General features: G+C 31.4%; 5 protein-coding genes across 8 annotated transcripts; 1 reads left to right on the top strand and 4 right to left on the bottom strand.

Annotated features, from left to right (window-relative positions):
* Positions 1–1006: 1006 nt before the first annotated feature.
* Positions 1007–2112, bottom strand: LOC130671762 (protein tolkin-like). The gene is made up of 3 exons (XM_057475835.1): positions 1944–2112; positions 1598–1816; positions 1007–1513 (listed from the first exon to the last, which is right to left on the bottom strand). Exons 1-3 carry the CDS (start codon positions 2092–2094, stop codon positions 1023–1025), a joined length of 861 nt encoding a protein of 286 aa, XP_057331818.1. The 5' UTR covers positions 2095–2112; the 3' UTR covers positions 1007–1022.
* Positions 2113–2357: 245 nt separating this feature from the next.
* Positions 2358–4478, bottom strand: LOC130671996 (dorsal-ventral patterning protein tolloid-like). The gene is made up of 2 exons (XM_057476176.1): positions 3271–4478; positions 2358–2601 (listed from the first exon to the last, which is right to left on the bottom strand). The coding sequence occupies exons 1-2, from the start codon at positions 3624–3626 to the stop codon at positions 2358–2360; spliced, it is 600 nt and encodes a 199-aa protein (XP_057332159.1). The 5' UTR covers positions 3627–4478.
* Positions 4479–4800: 322 nt separating this feature from the next.
* On the bottom strand, positions 4801–8124 carry LOC130671997 (tolloid-like protein 2). Its single transcript, XM_057476177.1, has 6 exons — positions 8081–8124; positions 6476–6748; positions 6039–6217; positions 5723–5950; positions 5377–5595; positions 4801–5255 (listed from the first exon to the last, which is right to left on the bottom strand). Exons 1-6 carry the CDS (start codon positions 8122–8124, stop codon positions 4801–4803), a joined length of 1398 nt encoding a protein of 465 aa, XP_057332160.1.
* A 457-nt stretch (positions 8125–8581) lies between these two features.
* On the bottom strand, positions 8582–9937 carry LOC130671998 (protein tolkin-like). The gene is made up of 4 exons (XM_057476178.1): positions 9823–9937; positions 9504–9734; positions 9158–9376; positions 8582–9072 (listed from the first exon to the last, which is right to left on the bottom strand). The coding sequence occupies exons 1-4, from the start codon at positions 9935–9937 to the stop codon at positions 8582–8584; spliced, it is 1056 nt and encodes a 351-aa protein (XP_057332161.1).
* Positions 9938–11770: 1833 nt separating this feature from the next.
* LOC130671242 (heterogeneous nuclear ribonucleoprotein A1, A2/B1 homolog) lies at positions 11771–17336 on the top strand. Of its 4 annotated transcripts, none has more exons than XM_057475014.1 (6): positions 11771–11962; positions 13696–14220; positions 14349–14624; positions 14716–14875; positions 15230–15399; positions 17010–17336. In XM_057475014.1, exons 1-5 carry the CDS (start codon positions 11942–11944, stop codon positions 15346–15348), a joined length of 1101 nt encoding a protein of 366 aa, XP_057330997.1. In that variant the 5' UTR covers positions 11771–11941; the 3' UTR covers positions 15349–15399; positions 17010–17336. The 4 variants fall into 4 exon arrangements, with proteins under 4 accessions (XP_057330997.1, XP_057330996.1, XP_057330994.1 ...); XM_057475013.1 differs by having other exon boundaries at positions 11773–11962; positions 14349–14625; positions 14729–14944; XM_057475011.1 differs by having other exon boundaries at positions 11773–11962; positions 14716–14944.
* Positions 17337–18362: the final 1026 nt, after the last annotated feature.

Genomic DNA, 18362 nt, shown 5'->3' on the forward strand with positions numbered 1-18362 from the left:
AGTCGTAAATGTAATATATTTTGTATTGAAATATAAACGATTAAATAGTTACGTGGCTCTCAGCCATAAGAAGTAATAATCTGTTCGAGCTGAACGATTACTACAATCAAATTGAACTCAGTTATGGCTTATAATACCTCTGAAATAAGTTTCTTGCCAGGGACACTGTTTTTATTAAGCGCGGTCTCGCGGCAAGCGCCGAACTACTATTGCTACTTGCTTTGAATACTTCCCCTCCCTCCATAACTTCTCGACTGAAAAGAAAAGTCCATATTACTTTGGAGCTCCCTGGGTTGTTGCAACGGTCTCTTACGTATTTTGGGGCATGGATCACTAAAATCTAGGCCATTTTGTGCAAAAAAAGTACAAATGATCGTTATTAACAATTTAATTGTTTAAGCCGTGATAAATTCAGAACCGTTGATTTAACGGGGAAATTTATTTGAAGAAATAATTCAGTCTACCACCTTGGCCTCGGCTTTCACCAGTACTCGCTATAAGCTAAAATTGTTCAAACTGACCATTCTACTGTTTTACAAAATTCAATTTTATTGACAATTGTCATTTAAGTGTCCATTCCATGAACTGTCCTTCCGTTGGTTATGTCAGTTTCTATATTATATCTTCAGTCAATAGAATCGGAAACTCTCCCAACACACTGTTGCTACAACTGATTCCAACCACTAACTTTTTTAAAACTAAATAGCTACTACCATACAGATGTCATTTCTTTCGCCAAAAAATAACCGTAAAGTACAAGTTTTTAGTAAAATTGTTCGTTCAATCAGGACCTTCTTATTTCTGTAGAGTGTTTCTTCTTTGAATGTATATAGACGTGAGTACAATGTATCACATTATGAAAAAACCACAAAGAAAAGACTATTAGCTTATAGGATTTTCGAAATCAATAAAAAATTTTCAAAATTATTGTGATTTATTAAAAAACAATTAATAATATTTAAGAAACATTATCAATTCACGATCAAAGTGAAAATGAATAGTAGCAATCGATAATATCTTTATTAATGCTTTTTAATTCGTCGCACAGTAATAGCAGCAGAGAAACCGTTTCTATTTAGTGATTCATCAGGAATAAATCTGAGAAACATAAATCGTCCTATCGAAGATATTCTCAAATTATCGTGTTTCCCGCAATAAGTTCCAATAAGCGGTGCTTTATAATTATCACCGTCACGAACCTCCAAGTAATCAAGTCTGTTACAATCTGTTGATTTTTCAATATCGAAGTGATGAAACTTTAGTGATATACTGTAATGCTCGGGGGCAGTAATATACCAATAGCACTCTTTATTTGCTACATATGGTCCCGGATAATTTGGCGACTGCAAGTAAAATGTTTCATTAGTTCCAACATAAAAATTTTTACCGCAAAGGGCCTCATATTCTATTATGAAATCAACGGGACTTTCATTGTACTGAGTGTAAACTAATACAATTTTTAAAATATTCGTATTAGCTGTAATAGTAGTTTCAATTTTTCCGCAATAACGAGCTGAAAAAATTAACATTTGATCATAAATAATTGTAAGTAAGCTTCACATAATACTATACTTTATAACTTTGAAGTATAACGCACCTATGACATCATCACTTTCCCGGTTATTTCGAATTTCCAGATAATCCGTTAAACAGCCAGAGTTTTCAGGAATACTCAATAATGTGATTGAAAGTTTTATTCTGTGACCTTCAGGTGCTCTAATTGTCCATTCGCAGCGTGTAAGATTCGGTTGTGAATACATTAGTTCAATTGGTGGACTGAAAGTTCCTTTAGGATTCGAAAAAGTTCCACCGCACTCTGGAAATTCATCACGAGAAATAATAAAAAATACTAATAAATGAATAATCGAGTCTCAATGAATGGACTGAATTGAAAAGATGAAAATGAATGATCAGACGACACAATGATAATAAGTCATACAAACCGGGACAACGATACAGAAGATTTGTTGTCACAACATCACCTCGGCTCAGATTACCTCCAGTAAGTACCGGCCATTCACCGTTAATTATTCTCGACGGATTTATTGTGTCCGAAGAAGAATCTTTCGCTGCAGCTGTTTCCGGATAGTGCATTATAGAAAGATAATCATATGGTTGTCCCAGAGTGGTTGAGTCGTTTTCTGACATTTTCTCGAACTGAGATTCGACACCTGTTGATTTTTATAAAATAATTATCGATGCAATGGTATATAGGAAATCTAAACTTGTAGCTTGGAAATAACTTGCGAATATATCGCGTTACAAATGCCATAAGGGCGTACCAAAATTTTTTTTTGCATTTCTACCCGTTTCAGGCATAACTACGTCGATTCCCGGAAAAAATTTTTTATACGTCCTTATGCCTTTTCAAGGGTATTTTTTTCGGGATACGCCCTTATGGCATCAGTAACGCGATATGTACCTGACGCAATATTAGCTCTAAAAATGTTCACATATTCATCACGATCCGAACGCATGTGCTCATGATATAGTCCAATTGTATGTCCCAGCTCATGAAGAAGAGTATAACGATCCATACAATTATCGTGCAAACTAATAAACTGCTTTTCGTCAGAGTTTTTGCCTACAACCGAACAACATCTACACAAATAATTTATTTTTATTATAATCAACTAAATTACTTTTATGGCAGTAGTTGTGTTATAAGTATAAAAATTATACACTGTAAAAAGAGCGGTGTTAAAAATGGACTCATTTTAACTCCGCCCGGTGTAAAAATGAAATTACACCGGTGTCGGAGGAGTAATACACCGGTGTTGAAAATACCGGTGTTAAATCGGGGGTAACCGGTGTAAAAGCGGGGTAAATAGCGTCCGCTTGGAGTATTAACTTTAAAGAATATAAAACACAAAAAATGTCAGTTCTTTATGAAAATTAATAAAAGATATCATTTATTAACAAGTATAGTGATTGAGTAAGTAAAAATAATCACAAAGTAAAATATTATGACACCGGTAAAGAATATCTACACCGGTGGCAGCGTTATTTTCACACCGCTTTCGGGGGTAAATTTAACAACGATAATTTTAACACCTACACCGCTTGGACTTACCCCGGTGATTTTTTACAGTGTAGTGCAAGAAACGAGCGATGAGAAGAGTCTAAAAAAAAATCATGGAATTTTGATAAAAGCGCATAGATTTTCACATAACTGACGGTGTTTTAATTCTCGATTATGTATATAATTTTATAATTTATTATTCAAGTCAATATTTATTCTATTTGAGAAATAATAGATTTTTACTTTACCCGCAGTATTCTTTAGTGATAATTGTATAATCTTTATGCACGCCTTTGATTCTTGGCACAAATTGAATACACGTCGATCTCTCCCAGAGCTGCATAGCTTGCTTTATCAATTGATACTGTGCAAGAGTGAAAACTTTATCGATTTCATACGGAATAATACCTCCATCCCAAAGTCTATCCTTTTTGTTTACCGCATGAGATCTACGTTGTTTGTTTGTCGTTTGGTTTTTTCCAAATTCGCTTATATGATCAAATACTTCAAGCTGACCTATACTGCCAGGTAGTACGTACGAATCTAGCCGAAATATAATTGAAAAACAAATTTTGAGTAGAAAAATGTATGAAATATATTCCATTCTTTTTTCTTCTACTTCAGTTAATTGAAAGAATAAACTACTTAGAGGCAGAAATAACTACTGAAACAGCATAAAAATAACTTACTAATCATAGCTGTTCTTTATTTCGACACTAATTGATAGAATTTTATAAACTTAATTGATTTTTATAGCCTCAGGAACTTTAGTTCCCTATTTTGTTTTATCTATTTTGATTAATTGTAATTTTAATGATGCTCATAAAGATTAAATTTTCTATCCAAATGTTTTTCACAGTGAGTTTTTATGAATCGCGATATATGTTATTAAATAAAAAATCATAACTGTTATTTACTGCTATAAATTAAATAAGTGTTATGATTTAATCGTAAGATTTTGATTTTTGATCTTTGTCGAGTGGAAGTGGTGGTAATGAGGATTCTTAAAATTAATAAAAATTATAACTCGCCAAGAACTCCAGTGGCACAACATTAAGTCCTCAACTGGGCCAATTACATATCAAACCAGGTATAGCCGTGAGTTAAGCTGTGTCGAGTGACTCTACCGTGTCTTAATTAATAATTTAACGGTTCAAACCATCATAAATTCAGAACCGTTAATTTAACGGGGAAGTTTATTTGAAAAAATATTTCAGTCTACCACCTTGGCATTGGCTTTCACGAGTAGTCGCTATAAACTAAAATTGTTCAAACTTACCATTCTACTGTTTTATAAAATTCAATTTTATTAACAATTGTCATTTAAGTGTCCATTCCATGAACTGTCCTTCCGTTGGTTATGTCAGTTTCTATATTATATCTTCAGTCAATAGAATCGGAAACTCTTCCAACACTCTGTTGCTACAACTAATTTCAACTACTAACTATTTTTAAACTAAATAGATACTACCATACAGATGTCATTTCTTTCGCCAAAAAAAAAAAAAGGCTAATACAAGTTTTTAGTCAAATTGTTCGTTCAATCAAGACCTTCTTGTTTCTGTGAAGTGTTATTTCTTTCGGTGTATGTAGTCATGAGTACAATGTACCACATTATGAAAAAACCACAAAGAAGAAACTATTAGCTTATAGGATTTTCGAAATCAATAAAATATTTTCAACATTAGTGTGATTTACTAAAAAACAATTAATAATAGTGAAGAAACATTAAAAATTCGCGATAAAAGTAAAAATAATAACAACCAATAATATTGTTATTAATGCATTTTCATTTTTCGTGCTGTAATAGCAGTAGAAAAACCGTTTCTATTTAGTGATTCATCAGGAATAAATCTAAGAAACATAAATCGTCCTATCGAAGATATCGTCAAATTATCGTGTTTCCCGCAATAAGTTCCAATAAGCGGTGCTCTATAATTATCACCGTCACGTACCTCCAAGTAATCATACTTATTACAATCAGTTGATTCTTCAATATCGAAGTGATGAAAATCTAGTGATATACTGTAATGCTCGGGGGCAGTAATATACCAATAGCACTCTTTATTTGCTACATATGGTCCCGGATAATTTGGTGACTGCAAGTAAAATGTTTCATTAGTTCCAACATAAAAATTTTTACCGCACATCGCCTCATATTCGATTATGAAATCAACGGGACTTTCATTGTACTGAGTGTAAACCAATACAATTTTTAAAATATTCGTATTAGCTGTAATAGTAGTTTCAATTTTTTTGCAATAACGAGCTGTAAAAAATTAACATTTGATCATAAATAATTGCAAGTAAGCTTAACATAATACTATACTTTATAACTTTGAAGTATAACGCACCTATGACATCATTACTTTCCCGGTTATAGCGAATTTCCAGATAATCCGTTGAACAGCCAGAGCTTTCAGGAATACTCAGTACTGTGATTAAAAGTTTTATTCTGTGACCTTCAGGTGCTCTAATTGTCCATTCGCAGCGTGTAAGATTCGGTTGTGAATACATTAGTTCAATTGGTGGACTGAAAGTTCCTTTAGGATTCGAAAAAGTTCCACCGCACTCTGGAAATCCATCACGAAAAATAAAAAAAAATACTAATAAATGAATAATCGAGTCTCAATGAATGGACTGCATTGGAAAGATAAAAATGATTGATCAGACGATACAAAGATAATAAGTCATACAAACCGGGACAACGATAAAGAAGATTTGTTGTCACAACATCACCTCGGCTCAGATCATCTCCACCAAGTACCGGCCATTCACCGTTAATTATTCTCGACGGATTTATTGTGTCCGAAGAAGAATCTTTCGCTGCAGCTGTTTCCGGATAATGCATTATAGAACGATAATCATATGGTTGTCCCAGAGTGGTTGAGTCGTTTTCTGATATTTTCTCGAACTGAGATTCGACACCTGTTGATTTTTATAAAATAATTATCGATGCAATGGTATATAGGAAATCTAAACTTGTAGCTTGGAAATAATTTGCGAATACATGTACCTGACATAATATTAGCTCTAAAAATGTTCACATATTCATCACGATCCGAACGCGTGTGCTCATGATATAGTCCAATTGTATGTCCCAGCTCATGAAGAAGAGTATAACGATCCATACATTCATCGTGCAAACTAATAAATTGCTCTTCGTCAGAGTTTTTGCCTACAACCGAACAACATCTACACAAATAATTTATTTTTACTATAATCAACTAAATTACTTATATGGCAGTAGTTGTGTAATTAGTATATAAAGATTATAGTGCAAGAAATTAGCGATGAGATGAGTCTCAAAAATAATTCTTAGAATTCTGGTAAAAGCGCATAGATTTTCACATAACTGACGGTGTTTTAATTCTCGATTATGTATATAATTTTATAATTTATTATTCAAGTCAATATTTATTCTATTTGAGAAATAATAGATTTTTACTTTACCCGCAGTATTCTTTAGTGATAAGTGTATAATCTTTATGCACGCCTTCGATTCTTGGCACAAATTGAATACACGTTGATCTCTCCCAGAGTTGCATAGCTTGCCTTATCAATTGATACTGTGCAAGAGTGAAAACTTTATCAATTTCATACGGAATAATACCTCCATCCCAAAGTCTATCCTTTGTTTTTACCGCATGAGATCTACGGTCTTTGTTTGTCGTTTGGTTTTTTCCAAATTCGCTTATTTCATCAATTACTTCAAGCTCACCTTTACTGTCAGATATTACGTACGAATCTAGCCGAAATATAATTGAAAAACAAATTTTAAGTAGAAAAATGTATGAAATATATTCCATTCTTTTTTCTTCTACTTCAGTTAATTAAAAGAATAGACTACTTAGAGGCAGAAATAACTACTGAAACAGCATGAAAATAATTTACTAATTACAACTGTACTTTATTTCGACACTAAAGTAGAATTTTATAAACTTAATTGATTTTTATAGCCTCAGGAATTTCGGTTTCGTATTTGATTTTATCATTTTAGATTAATAATAATTTAATGCTCATAAAGATTAAATTTTATATCTAAATGTTTTTCACAGTGAGTTTTTATGAGTCGAGATTTATGTTATTAAATTAAAAATCATAACTGTTATTTACTGCTATAAATGGAATGAGTGTTATGATTTAATCGTAAGATTTTGATTTTTGATCTTTGTCAAGTGGAAGTGGTGGTAATGAGGATTCTTAAAATAAATAGAGATTATAAGTCACCAAGGACTCCAGTGGCACAACATTAAGTCCTCAACTGGGCCAATTACAAACCAAACCAGGTATAGCCGTGAGTTAAGCTGTGTCGAGTGACTCTACCGTGTCTTAATTAATAATTTAACTGCTCGAGTCGAAATTTAAATCGTAGATTGAACGTAGTAGACGTTGAAAACGTAAATAAGAGCCTTATAAAAAAAAACTCAATTGACAGCTGCTTTCTCGGGCATCTTTGGGTCTCACAGACTACCTAGCAGCTTGGGAGGCAGCAATAAGAATTATGAGTTAGAGTAAATTTTTTTATTTTTATAATAGCATTAAAATGTAAATAAAAATGTTCAGAAAATGAAATAATCTCGGGAATGATAAAGAAAACTGTCTAAAATTGAGAGAAGGCTTTTTAAATATAAATAAAAAAAAAAAGATGGTTGTTGATTTCTTCGGTATAAAAGCTGAAATTTTTATTTTATTTTTACTTCTTTTAGGTAGTCTGTAAGAACCAAAGAAGCCAGAGAAAGCAGCTGTCATCAAAGTTTTTTCCTACAAAGCTCTTATTTACGTTTTTGTACGTCATCTACGTCCTTAACACGTTTTCGTACGTCAACTACGTCTTTAATACGTTTTTACGGCTATTTACGTCTTCAAAGGTAGAATTTACGTTTTCAACGTCTACTACGTTCAAACTATGATTTAAATTTCGACTCGGGTGTTTAAACCATTATAAATTCAGAACCGTTGATTTAACGGGGAAGTTTATTTGAAAAAATATTTCAGTCTACCACCTTGGCCTTAGCTTTGACGAGTACTCTATAAACTAAAATTGTTCAAACTTACCATTCTACTGTTTTACGAAATTCAATTTTATTGACAGTTGTCATTTAAGTGTCCATTCCATGAACTTATCTTCCGTTGGTTATGCCAGTTTCTATATTATATCTTCAATCAATAGAATCCGAAACTTTTCCACCACTCTGTTGCTACAACTAATGTCAACTACTGACTATTTTTAAACTAAATAGCTACTACCATACAGATGTCATTTCTTTCGCCAAAAAATAACCGTAAAGTTCCAGTTTTTAATCAAATTGTTCGTTTAATCAAGACCTTCTTATTTCTGTAGAGTGTTTTTTCTTTCGGTGTATATAGACGTGAGTACAATGTACCACATTATGAAAGAACCACAAAGAAGAGACTATTAGCTTATAGGATTTTCGAAATCAATAAAATATTTTCATAATTATTGTGATTTATTAAGGAACAATTAATAATATTTAAGAAACATTAAAAATTCACGATAAAAGTAAAAATGATTGGTAACAACCAATAATATTTTTGTTAATGCATATTTATTTTTCGCGCTGTAATAGCAGCAGAGAAACCGTTTCTATTTAGTGATTCATCAGGAATAAATCTGAGAAACATAAATCGTCCTATCGAAGATATCGTCAAATTGTCGTGTTTCCCGCAATAAGTTCCAATAAGCGGTGCTCTATAATTATCACCTTCACGTACCTCCAAGTAATCATATTTATTACAATCTGGAGTTTCTTCAATATCGAAATGATAAAACTCTAGTGATATACTGTAATCCTCCGGAGCAGTAATATACCAATAGCACTCTTTATTTGCTACATATGGTCCCGGATAGTTTGGCGACTCCAAGTAAAATGTTTCATTAGTTCCAACATAAAAATTTTTACCGCAAAGGGCCTCATATTCTATTATGAAATCAACGGGACTTTCAGTGTTCTGAGTGTAAATTAATACAATTTTTAAATAATTCGTATTAGCTGTAATAGTAGTTTCAATTTTTTTGCAATAACGAGCTGTAAAAAATTAACATTTGATCATAAATAATTGCAAGTAAGCTTAACATAATACTATACTTCATAACTTTGAAGTATAACGCACCTATGACATCATCACTTTCCCGGTTATTCCGAATTTCCAGATAATCCGTTAGACAGCCAGAGCTTTCAGGAATACTCAGTACTGTGATTAAAAGTTTTATTCTGTGACCTTCAGGTGCTCTAATTGTCCATTCGCAGCGTGTAAGATTCGGTTTTGAATACATTATTTCAACTGGTGGACTGAAAGTTCCTTTAGGATTCGAAAAAGTTCCACCGCACTCTGGAAATTCATCACGAGAAATAATAAAAAATATTAATAAATGAATAATCGAGTCTGAATAAATGGGCTGAATTGAAAAGATGAAAATGAATGATCAGACGACACAATGATAATAAGTCATACAAACCGGGACAACGATACAGAAGATTTGTTGTCACAACATCACCTCGGCTCAGATCATCACCTCTACCGAGTACCGGCCATTCACCGTCAACTTTTTTCAACGGTTTCATTGTTTCCAAAAAAAAATATTTCGCTGAAACAGTTTCCTGATAGTGCATTATAGAACTATAATCATATGGTTGTCCCAGAGTGGTTGATTGGTTTATTGGTATTTTCTCGAAATTAAGTTCGTCACCTGTTGATTTTTATAAAATAATTATCGATGCAATGGTATATAGGTAATTTTTACTTGTAGCTTGAAATTAACTTGCGAATACATGTACCTGACATAATATTAGCTCTAAAAATTTCCACATATTCATCACGATCTAAACGCATGTGCTCATGATATAGTCCAATTGTATGTCCCAGCTCATGAAGAAGAGTATAACGATCCATACATTCATCGTTCAAACTAATATATTGTTTTTTTTTAAGGTATTTGCCTACAACCGAACAACATCTACACAAATAATTTATTTTTACTATAATCAACTTAATTACTTTTATGGCAGTAGTTGTGTAATTAGTATAAAGATTATAGTGCAAGAAATTAGCGATGAGATGAGTCTAATAAATAATTCTTAGAATTCTGATAAAAGCGCATAGCTTTTTACATAAGTGACGGTGTTTTAATTCTTGATTATGTTTATAATTTATTATTCAAGTCGATATTTTTTCTATTTGAGAAATAATGGATGTTTACTTTACCCGCATTTTTCTTTAGTGATAAGTGTATAATATTTATGCACGCCTTTGATTCTTGGCACAAATTGAAGACACGTCGATCTCTCCCAGAGTTGCATAGCTTGCTTTATCAATTGATACTGTGCTCCAGTGAAAACTTTATCGATTTCATATGGAATAATACCTCCATCCCAAAGTCTATTCTTTCTGTTTATTGCAAGAGATCTACGTTCTTTATTTGTGGTTTGGTTTTTTCCAAATTCGCTTATATCATCAAGTACTTCAAGCTCACCTATACTGCCAGATATTACGTACGAGTCTAGCGGAAATATAATTGAAAAACAAATTTTAAGTAGAAAAATGTATGAAATATATTCCATTTTTTTTTCTTCTACTTCAGTTAATTGAAAGAATAGACTACTTAGAGGCAGAAATAACTACTGAAACAGCATAAAAATATTTCACTAATTATAGCTGTACTTTATTTCGACACTAATTGATAGAATTTTATAAATTTAATTGATTTTTATAGCCTCAGGAACTTTAGTTCTCTATTTCGTTTTATCAATTTAGATCAATTATAATTTTAATGCTCATGAAGATTTAATTTTCTATCCAAATGTTTTTCATAGTGAGTTTTTATGAATCGCGATTTATATTATTTAAAAAAAAATCAAAACTGTTATTTACTGCTATAAATTAAATAAGTGTTATGATTTAATCGTATGATTTCGATTTTTAATCTTTGTCAAGTGGATGTGGTGGTAATAAGGATTTGATTCAAAAATCCATTGTCAGTTTAAAAATATTAATGATTTTCGTTTTATGGTAAAAACTATTAAAAATTATTTTTTCTTCTTTTGTATCCAATAATTATGTAAAATATAATTTTTCTTCATGTAAATTACTTACAAAAAAATTTAACTTAACCAAATTCATTTAAAATCCAAAATTTTTTTTTTTTTTTACCTTTTTTAGGTGATATCCCATTTTGCGTATTGGAGTCCTCGAAAACTTGATATTTCCTCAATGATCCTGAAGTTAGCAGACGAAAATTTTTAGGTTTTTTTTTTAACAATTAAATTTGAAGAAAAAAAAAAGTTAAAAATATGCACATGTAGAAAATTTCAAAGACTAAAAGTGCAATTTTTTTGATACATTTTTTTTTTTTATAATTTACCGTCTAAAAAAAAGTCCAAAAATTATAAGACGTCGGCTAACTTCAGTATCATTTTTCTTAAGTACCCCCCCCCCCCCTCTTTCCCCTCCCTCCTCTATATAGTCCAGTTTCGGTTTTAATTAAATTTTTTTTTTTTTGAGTTTTTATGCCTCTTTTGTAGATCCCAAGTGATTGCTACTAAAATAGGATCTACATCATCAAGATCTCTGTAATTAAAATTTATCGACATCTACATTATTTGAATTTTATCAATGGCCGCCGTCATCGTCCCGCCAAACATAAATTTTGATCGCGCATGCGCATCCGGTATGTCTCCCCACCATTTGAAATAAGCCGGCAAACCAGCATCCAAATTGAAATTCGGGGTCTACACGACTAAATAAACGGACGCTCTAAAAATCGATCGGCTTCGTCAGTCGGAAGCCATTAAAGTTTTCCTCTCTTGCTAGTGCGTCGCAGTGGATACTCAGTTTATAGTAATTTTATAAACACCACATATTTGTTATCAGTGATAATTTATTTATCACCCGTCCAAAATGGTCAAGATGGAGCACGAGGTCAGTAAAATTATTGTTCATTATAAAATTAATTATTTTATCAAATAAACTCATTCCGGCGCCTCTTTTCTCACAGTTATTTTTTCATACATTTTAAATTCTGTAATTCAAAAATTTCATACTCAGTTGCATTTTTTTACGAATTAAATTTTTTTTTTTTCGCTAATTACAAGTAATTATAGGGAATAATTAGTAGATGAGTAATTTTTAGTGACTGATTATTTAATCACAATTATTTTTAGTACAGCGGAAGCTTAAAAAAAAACAACATGGCGGCGTTTATTTCATGAAACCGCGTCCTTGCTCTTGACTCTAAATATTTTTATTATGAATAAATATTTTTAATTTCATATATTTTACAAGATATATACATATACATTTATATATAAATATGAAATTTATATACTATTCGAAATTTAAATAGAAGTATTTTATCCAGACAATTATTAATTAAATTTTAAATTTTATTGGAATTTTTTTTAAACCCAAGCCGGGCCATTTTGAATTCGCTTTTTTTTTTATACTTTCATATATTTTTATAATTAATCGTAAAATTAATTTAAAATAATTGAACTTTTTTTCGGTAAAAAAACTTTAATAATTTTTGGATTTTTTTAAAAACAATAAATTGAAGAAAAAAAAATATTTTAAAAAAATGCACTTGTAGTTTTTTTAATTTTCTAAATGTCCATTTTTTTAGTTTTTGAATTTTTGAAATTCTGCTGTCGTAAAAAAATATTTGAAAATTAATTGTCTATGATCCTGAAGTTTTCTGACGTCTAATAATTTTTTGATGTTTTAAAAATCGATAGATTATAAAAAAAAAAAATATTTTGAAAAATTCCACTTTTAGTTTTTTTAATTCTCTACATGTGAATTTTTTTAATTTTTGAATTTTAGAAATTCTGCTGTTGTAAAAAAAATTTGAAAATCAATTGTCCATGATCCTGAAGTTTTCTGACGTCTAATAATTTTTTGATGTTTTAAAAATCGATAGATTATAAAAAAAAAGTATTTAAAAAAATTCCACTTATAGTTTTTTGAATTCTCTACATGTGCATTTTTTTAATTTTTTAATTTTAGAAATTCTGCTGTCAGAAAAAAAAATTTGAAAATTAATTGTCTATAATCCTGAAGTTTTCTGACGTCTAATAATTTTTTGATGTTTTAAAAATCGATAGATTAAAAAAAAAAAAAATATTTTGAAAAATTCCACTTATAATTTTTGAAATTCTCTACATGTGCATTTTTTTAGTTTTTGAATTTTAGAAATTCTGCTGTCAGAAAAAAAAAATTTGAAAATTAATTGTCTATGATCCTGAAGTTTTCTGACGTCTAATAATTTTTGGATGTTTTAAAAATCGATAGATTATAAAAAAAAAACATTTAAAAAATTCCACTTATAGTTTTTTTAATTCTCTACATGTGCATTTTTTTAGTTTTTGAATTTTTGAAATTCTGCTGTCGAAAAAAAAATTCTAAAATTGTTAATCGTCTTGAAACTTCCAGATCATAATTGTCTGCCAACTTCAGTATCTTAAAATTTAATTGTCTAAATCAAATTACGAAAAAATAAAAAAATGCACGTGTAGAAAATTAAAAAAACTACAGGTGCAATTTTTTTGAATATTTTTTTTCTAATAATTTATCGGTTGTAAAAAAATCCAAAGTTTATTGGACGTCTACTCGAGTATCACAATAAATTATAAATTAAAAATATTAAATTATTGTAGGATGGAAAAAATGAACCCGAGCATGTCCGTAAATTATTCATTGGAGGTCTGGACTACAGAACAACAGACGATTCTCTGAAGAAACATTTCGAGCAATGGGGCGAAATAGTCGACGTCGTCGTGATGAAAGACCCCAAGACCAAACGTTCACGAGGCTTTGGATTCATAACTTACTCACGCGCGCACATGGTCGACGATGCACAGAATGCAAGACCTCATCGAGTTGACGGCCGCGTCGTCGAGCCAAAACGCGCGGTCCCGAGGCAGGAGATCGGGCGACCCGAGGCCGGCGCCACCGTCAAGAAACTCTTTGTCGGCGGTCTTAAAGACGACCACGAGGAAGAAGATCTTAGACAGTATTTCCAGAGTTACGGAAGTATAAATTCCATTAGTATTGTCACTGACAAAGAGACTGGTAAGAAACGCGGGTTTGGATTCGTTGAGTTCGACGACTACGACCCTGTTGATAAAATTTGTTTGCAACGGAATCATCAGATCCGCGGTAAACATGTCGATGTTAAAAAGGTAATTTATAGTTTTTATTTATTTGTTTTTGCGCAGAGACGTGCGAAGTTCATGTACAGAAAAAAAAATTTTTTGCATTTAAATTGAAACCAAAAATTTTCTTGCTCTTAAACAATAAATTTTTTTAGGCTCTGAGTCGAGCAGAAATGGCCTCTGCAACCGGAGGAAGTGGTGGTAGTGGTGGCGGAGGTGGTGGTGGCGGTGGCAGCAGCCGCGGAGGACAATCCGGCGGCCGCGGGCCTCGATCAGGCAACCAAGGAAGCGGAAACTGGGGTGGCCGTGGATCCGGTGGTGGTGGTGGCGGCGGCGGTGGTGACTGGAACAACGGAGGTGGCCAAGGGGGTTACGGGGGCGGTAACCAAAACAACTGGGGTGGCAACGGACCCTGGGAGAGCCAAAATCAAGGTATTAAATCAAAGCTACTTCATTTTTTAATTAAAGAAATTCATATAAATCGATCAGATTGTTTTTTATTGATTTATTTTTCACTTTGTTGGCGGTGGTAAAGGTAACTGGGGTGGACAAGGTGGCCAAGGCGGATACAACAGCGGCGGTAATTGGAGTAACGACAACTTCGGAAGTGGTTACCAACAAGGATACGGTGGTGGCCCTGTTAGGAGTAATTTCAATTCCGGCGGACGACCAGCACCCTACGGTACTAGTATGGGCCCTAGTGGAAGACAATCTGGAGACGCGAGGTGGATGCCACCCTTCGGTGGACAAGGTCGCTCTTTACTCCTTCCCTTTTCAAAAAAACTTCAAAATTTTATTTCAAATCAACAAGTTCATTATTTGGCTCAATAGTCGTCTGCGTAAATTAATACCTGCATTAATTGTTCACTCGATAACTTGATGCAGATATTTAACACTAACCCCCGTCAGAATTTACTAATTTAACCATGAGAAGGAGCCCCCTTTGTTCACAACAAATTGTTGATTATTTTTTAAAAATTAGCTTAAATTTTTAATCACGGGCTCGGGGATTTTAATTTTTGTTTTATTATTTTAGGACCAATGGGAGGTAACTCCGTTGGCGGTGGCGGTGGTGGCGGCTACGGCGGAGGCAACCAAGGCTACGGCGGCGGAAATATGGGTGGTGGTAATATGGGCGGCGGAAGACGTTACTAATATGTCTGATATAACATCGCATCTTAATGACGCAAACTCTCTCCCTCGAAGGTGAGTCTCTTTATTTATTTTATATACTTTTTTTTTTTTTTTAAGGAAACTGATACCTTGTCACAGTAATTTTTACGTGTCATAATTTTTTTTTTATTAACAAAAACGATTGATAAAATTAGTAAAAGTTTTAAATAACAGAACGAGTTCAAAAAGTTTATCAATAATTGATAATAAAAATAAATACATTATAATTTACAACATAATTATAATTATAAGTCCAATGATTAGAATTTTCATTTGAATTAATTATTAAAAATATTTCTGTTGAATAAAATTATTTTTTTTTTACATAAAATATTATTTTACGTATCATTAAAATCGCAGGGATGATAAAAAATTATTAGGATTTAATTATTGATAAATTTTGAATTTTTATTGCGACACCAGCAACTCAGTTTAAAATTCTATCATCTAAACAATAGTATGATAACAACTATATAATTTATGTACAGTCGACTCCCTGTCATTATTTACATTATTTTTCAATAATACTTGAATATATATATATATATTATTACGGTTTCAAATTATGATACTTGAAGTTTTATATACGAAGGCTCTGTTTTTGCACTAAGATCTGTGATTTTTCCGTGTTATCGCGCATCGAAAATGAAAAAAATTTATGTAATTTGACTGCTTAAGGGTGACAAGGGGTAGTTCCGGAGGTTGGGGTGGCCTGCAATTTTCGGCTGACATTCTAGCACCCATGCGAAAAATTTCAGAAATCTAGATCCAGTAGATTTTTTACTTTTCATTTTGTTTTTTTATTTTCGTTCCGCGAAAAACGTTCCGATCTTCAGGTACACGTCATAAGCCTGGTCTAGGGGACGTAGGGAAAATTTTTCTTGAAATTTCAGTCTCTCGCTACCGTGCGTTTAGTTTTGTCCTCGACTGCCCGTTATAAGCCTGTTTTATTTAATATGATTTTAAACGTCATATTTACGCTTTGTTACATTCGCCACTGTCCCGATTTTTCTATCGCTTGTATCGCTAAAATAAATACTTATCTTTTTACACTAATAATAATTATAATGAAAAAAATTATAATGATAACGGTATTAATTACAGTAACAATAATAATTATTTTATTGATGAACATAATGCCCAATAAAACTTTTAAATTGTAACAGAAGCTTTGAATGTAATTAATGATTACAATTATGAACAATAAATTATATTTTACTTAATGTTGATTAAATTATTATCCGCGAAACATAGATAGTAAATTTTCATCATTAATTTTGATATTTTGTTCCTATTGTTAGTTTATAATTTCGACAATTTTAACGGAGGCTTATAACGGGCTGTCTGGTACGAAACTCTTCAGAGTAGTAAGAGGGGAAGCTGTTTAAATTCAGTGACTGCCGATTGAGGGAAAGGGGGAAATTTATGACGGGTAGTCGACTGTATAAAATAAAATATAATTTAAATTTATCTAAATAATATAAATTAATTCTTAAGGTATCAGTTTCCTTGATAAATATAAAAAATTCTATCTATAATTTATCAGTTTATTATTATTAATAATAAATAATAAATAAATTAGAGTATTTAAAAATCAGGTAGAATAAAATCAGTAATTAGAACCAAAACTATTTTCATTTTAGATGTTAGCTTGCAGTGAAATTAAGAGTAAAAAAACGTATTTTATAAAAGAGCATTCGATTTAAATAAAGTTGAGTCGACGGAAGGTATAATGTAGATAAAAAAACGTAACTAACGTGATCTTGTGAATTTTGAACCTCAGGTGAACCCCAATACTACTTGTTGTCTTCTAGTCCGTCAAGTACATAGAAAATCTTGTGTACTATACTACTGTGTTAGTTACTGTGGAGGCAGGGCTAAAAGGCGTATAGTCAGATCAGACAGGCATGAGGCCCAAGGCAGGACAATCAGGATCGAATACAGGATGAAAATAATTTATTACTTAAAAAGACAAACATAACATTTGTGCAAGAGATGCGTCACCCATTATTGTAATTTATTCAGCTCGCATTGAGGGATTCTATTTTATATATTTTTTATTTCATCGCATTGATATATTAATTATTATCAAGTAATTATTTATTATCTGGAGACTCATTAGTCTCGTCAGTGTATTATGTAGCACCGATATAACATTACAAATAATTAAAAGTTATAGTTGGTACAGGTAATCTGTAATCAATACTGTCAGATAACGTTTCTTAATTAATTGATTAATTAATTAATTAATTACTCAGTTTATTTAATTATCTTATGCACCGATTACTTTTTTTCTACATTTTTATCTTAAATAATTATGATACTGAAGTTGGCAGACTTCTAATAATTTTTGGATTTTTTTTTTTTGGACGATAAAACATAAAAAAAAAATATTTCAAAAAATTGCACCTGTAGTTTTTTAAATTTTCTACATGTGCATTTTTTTACTTTTTATTTTTTTGTAATTTCTTGTTGAAAAAAAAAATCCGAAAATTTTAAATTGTCTGCTATCTTCAGGATCATTAAATAATTACCGGATTTTTTAATTCTCACTTGAGTCTTTCAGTCAAATTTCATCTGAATGTTCCCGTGTAAAAAAAATTTTTGGAAAAGTCATGAATTTTCTACACTTGGAAACGTAATGACTTTTTTTTACGATTTTTATTGATGAAGTTCTCGGACGTCTAATAATTTTTGAATTTTTTTTTCTACTAATTTATAAGAAAAAAAAAAAAAATAAAAAAATGCACATGTAGAAAATTTAAAAAACTACATGTGCAATTTTTTTTTATCAGTTTTGAAATCCAAAAATTATTAGACGTCGGCAAACTTCAGAATTTTGAATGAGTGCGACTGCAGCCGACAGTAAAATTTTGAATTAAAAATAAACGAACTTAGAAATTAAAAATATGAAAATAAAAAAAATGCACATATGGATTTTTAAATTCTGCAAATGTGCATTTTTTTAGTTTTATTAAATTTTTATTTAATTCGCT

Source organism: Microplitis mediator, chromosome 7 (assembly GCF_029852145.1).
Source record: "Microplitis mediator isolate UGA2020A chromosome 7, iyMicMedi2.1, whole genome shotgun sequence".
NCBI classification, from domain to species: Eukaryota; Metazoa; Arthropoda; class Insecta; order Hymenoptera; family Braconidae; genus Microplitis; species Microplitis mediator.

Bases quoted from the DNA above. Each gene is read 5' to 3' on its own strand.
- LOC130671762 (XM_057475835.1), bottom strand. From the start codon at position 2,094: ATGCACTATCCGGAAACAGCTGCAGCGAAAGATTCTTCTTCGGACACA. The intron at 1,817-1,943 runs GTTTGTATGACT...ATGAATTTCCAG, and splicing joins TCTTCTGTATCGTTGTCCCG to AGTGCGGTGGAACTTTTTCG. The intron at 1,514-1,597 runs GTGCGTTATACT...TAATTTTTTCAG, and splicing joins GGAAAGTGATGATGTCATAG to CTCGTTATTGCGGAAAAATT.
- LOC130671996 (XM_057476176.1), bottom strand. From the start codon at position 3,626: ATGGAATATATTTCATACATTTTTCTACTCAAAATTTGTTTTTCAATT. The intron at 2,602-3,270 runs GTAAAGTAAAAA...TTATTTGTGTAG, and splicing joins ATCACTAAAGAATACTGCGG to ATGTTGTTCGGTTGTAGGCA.
- LOC130671997 (XM_057476177.1), bottom strand. From the start codon at position 8,124: ATGACAACTGTCAATAAAATTGAATTTCGTAAAACAGTAGAATG. The intron at 5,596-5,722 runs GTTTGTATGACT...ATGGATTTCCAG, and splicing joins TCTTCTTTATCGTTGTCCCG to AGTGCGGTGGAACTTTTTCG. The intron at 5,256-5,376 runs GTGCGTTATACT...CTACTATTACAG, and splicing joins GGAAAGTAATGATGTCATAG to CTAATACGAATATTTTAAAA.
- LOC130671998 (XM_057476178.1), bottom strand. From the start codon at position 9,937: ATGGATCGTTATACTCTTCTTCATGAGCTGGGACATACAATTGGACTA. The intron at 9,735-9,822 runs GTACATGTATTC...AAAAATCAACAG, and splicing joins TAGAGCTAATATTATGTCAG to GTGACGAACTTAATTTCGAG. The intron at 9,073-9,157 runs GTGCGTTATACT...AATTTTTTACAG, and splicing joins GGAAAGTGATGATGTCATAG to CTCGTTATTGCAAAAAAATT.
- LOC130671242 (XM_057475011.1), top strand. From the start codon at position 11,942: ATGGTCAAGATGGAGCACGAG. The intron at 11,963-13,695 runs GTCAGTAAAATT...AAATTATTGTAG, and splicing joins TGGTCAAGATGGAGCACGAG to GATGGAAAAAATGAACCCGA. The intron at 14,945-15,229 runs GTCGCTCTTTAC...TTATTATTTTAG, and splicing joins GCCACCCTTCGGTGGACAAG to GACCAATGGGAGGTAACTCC.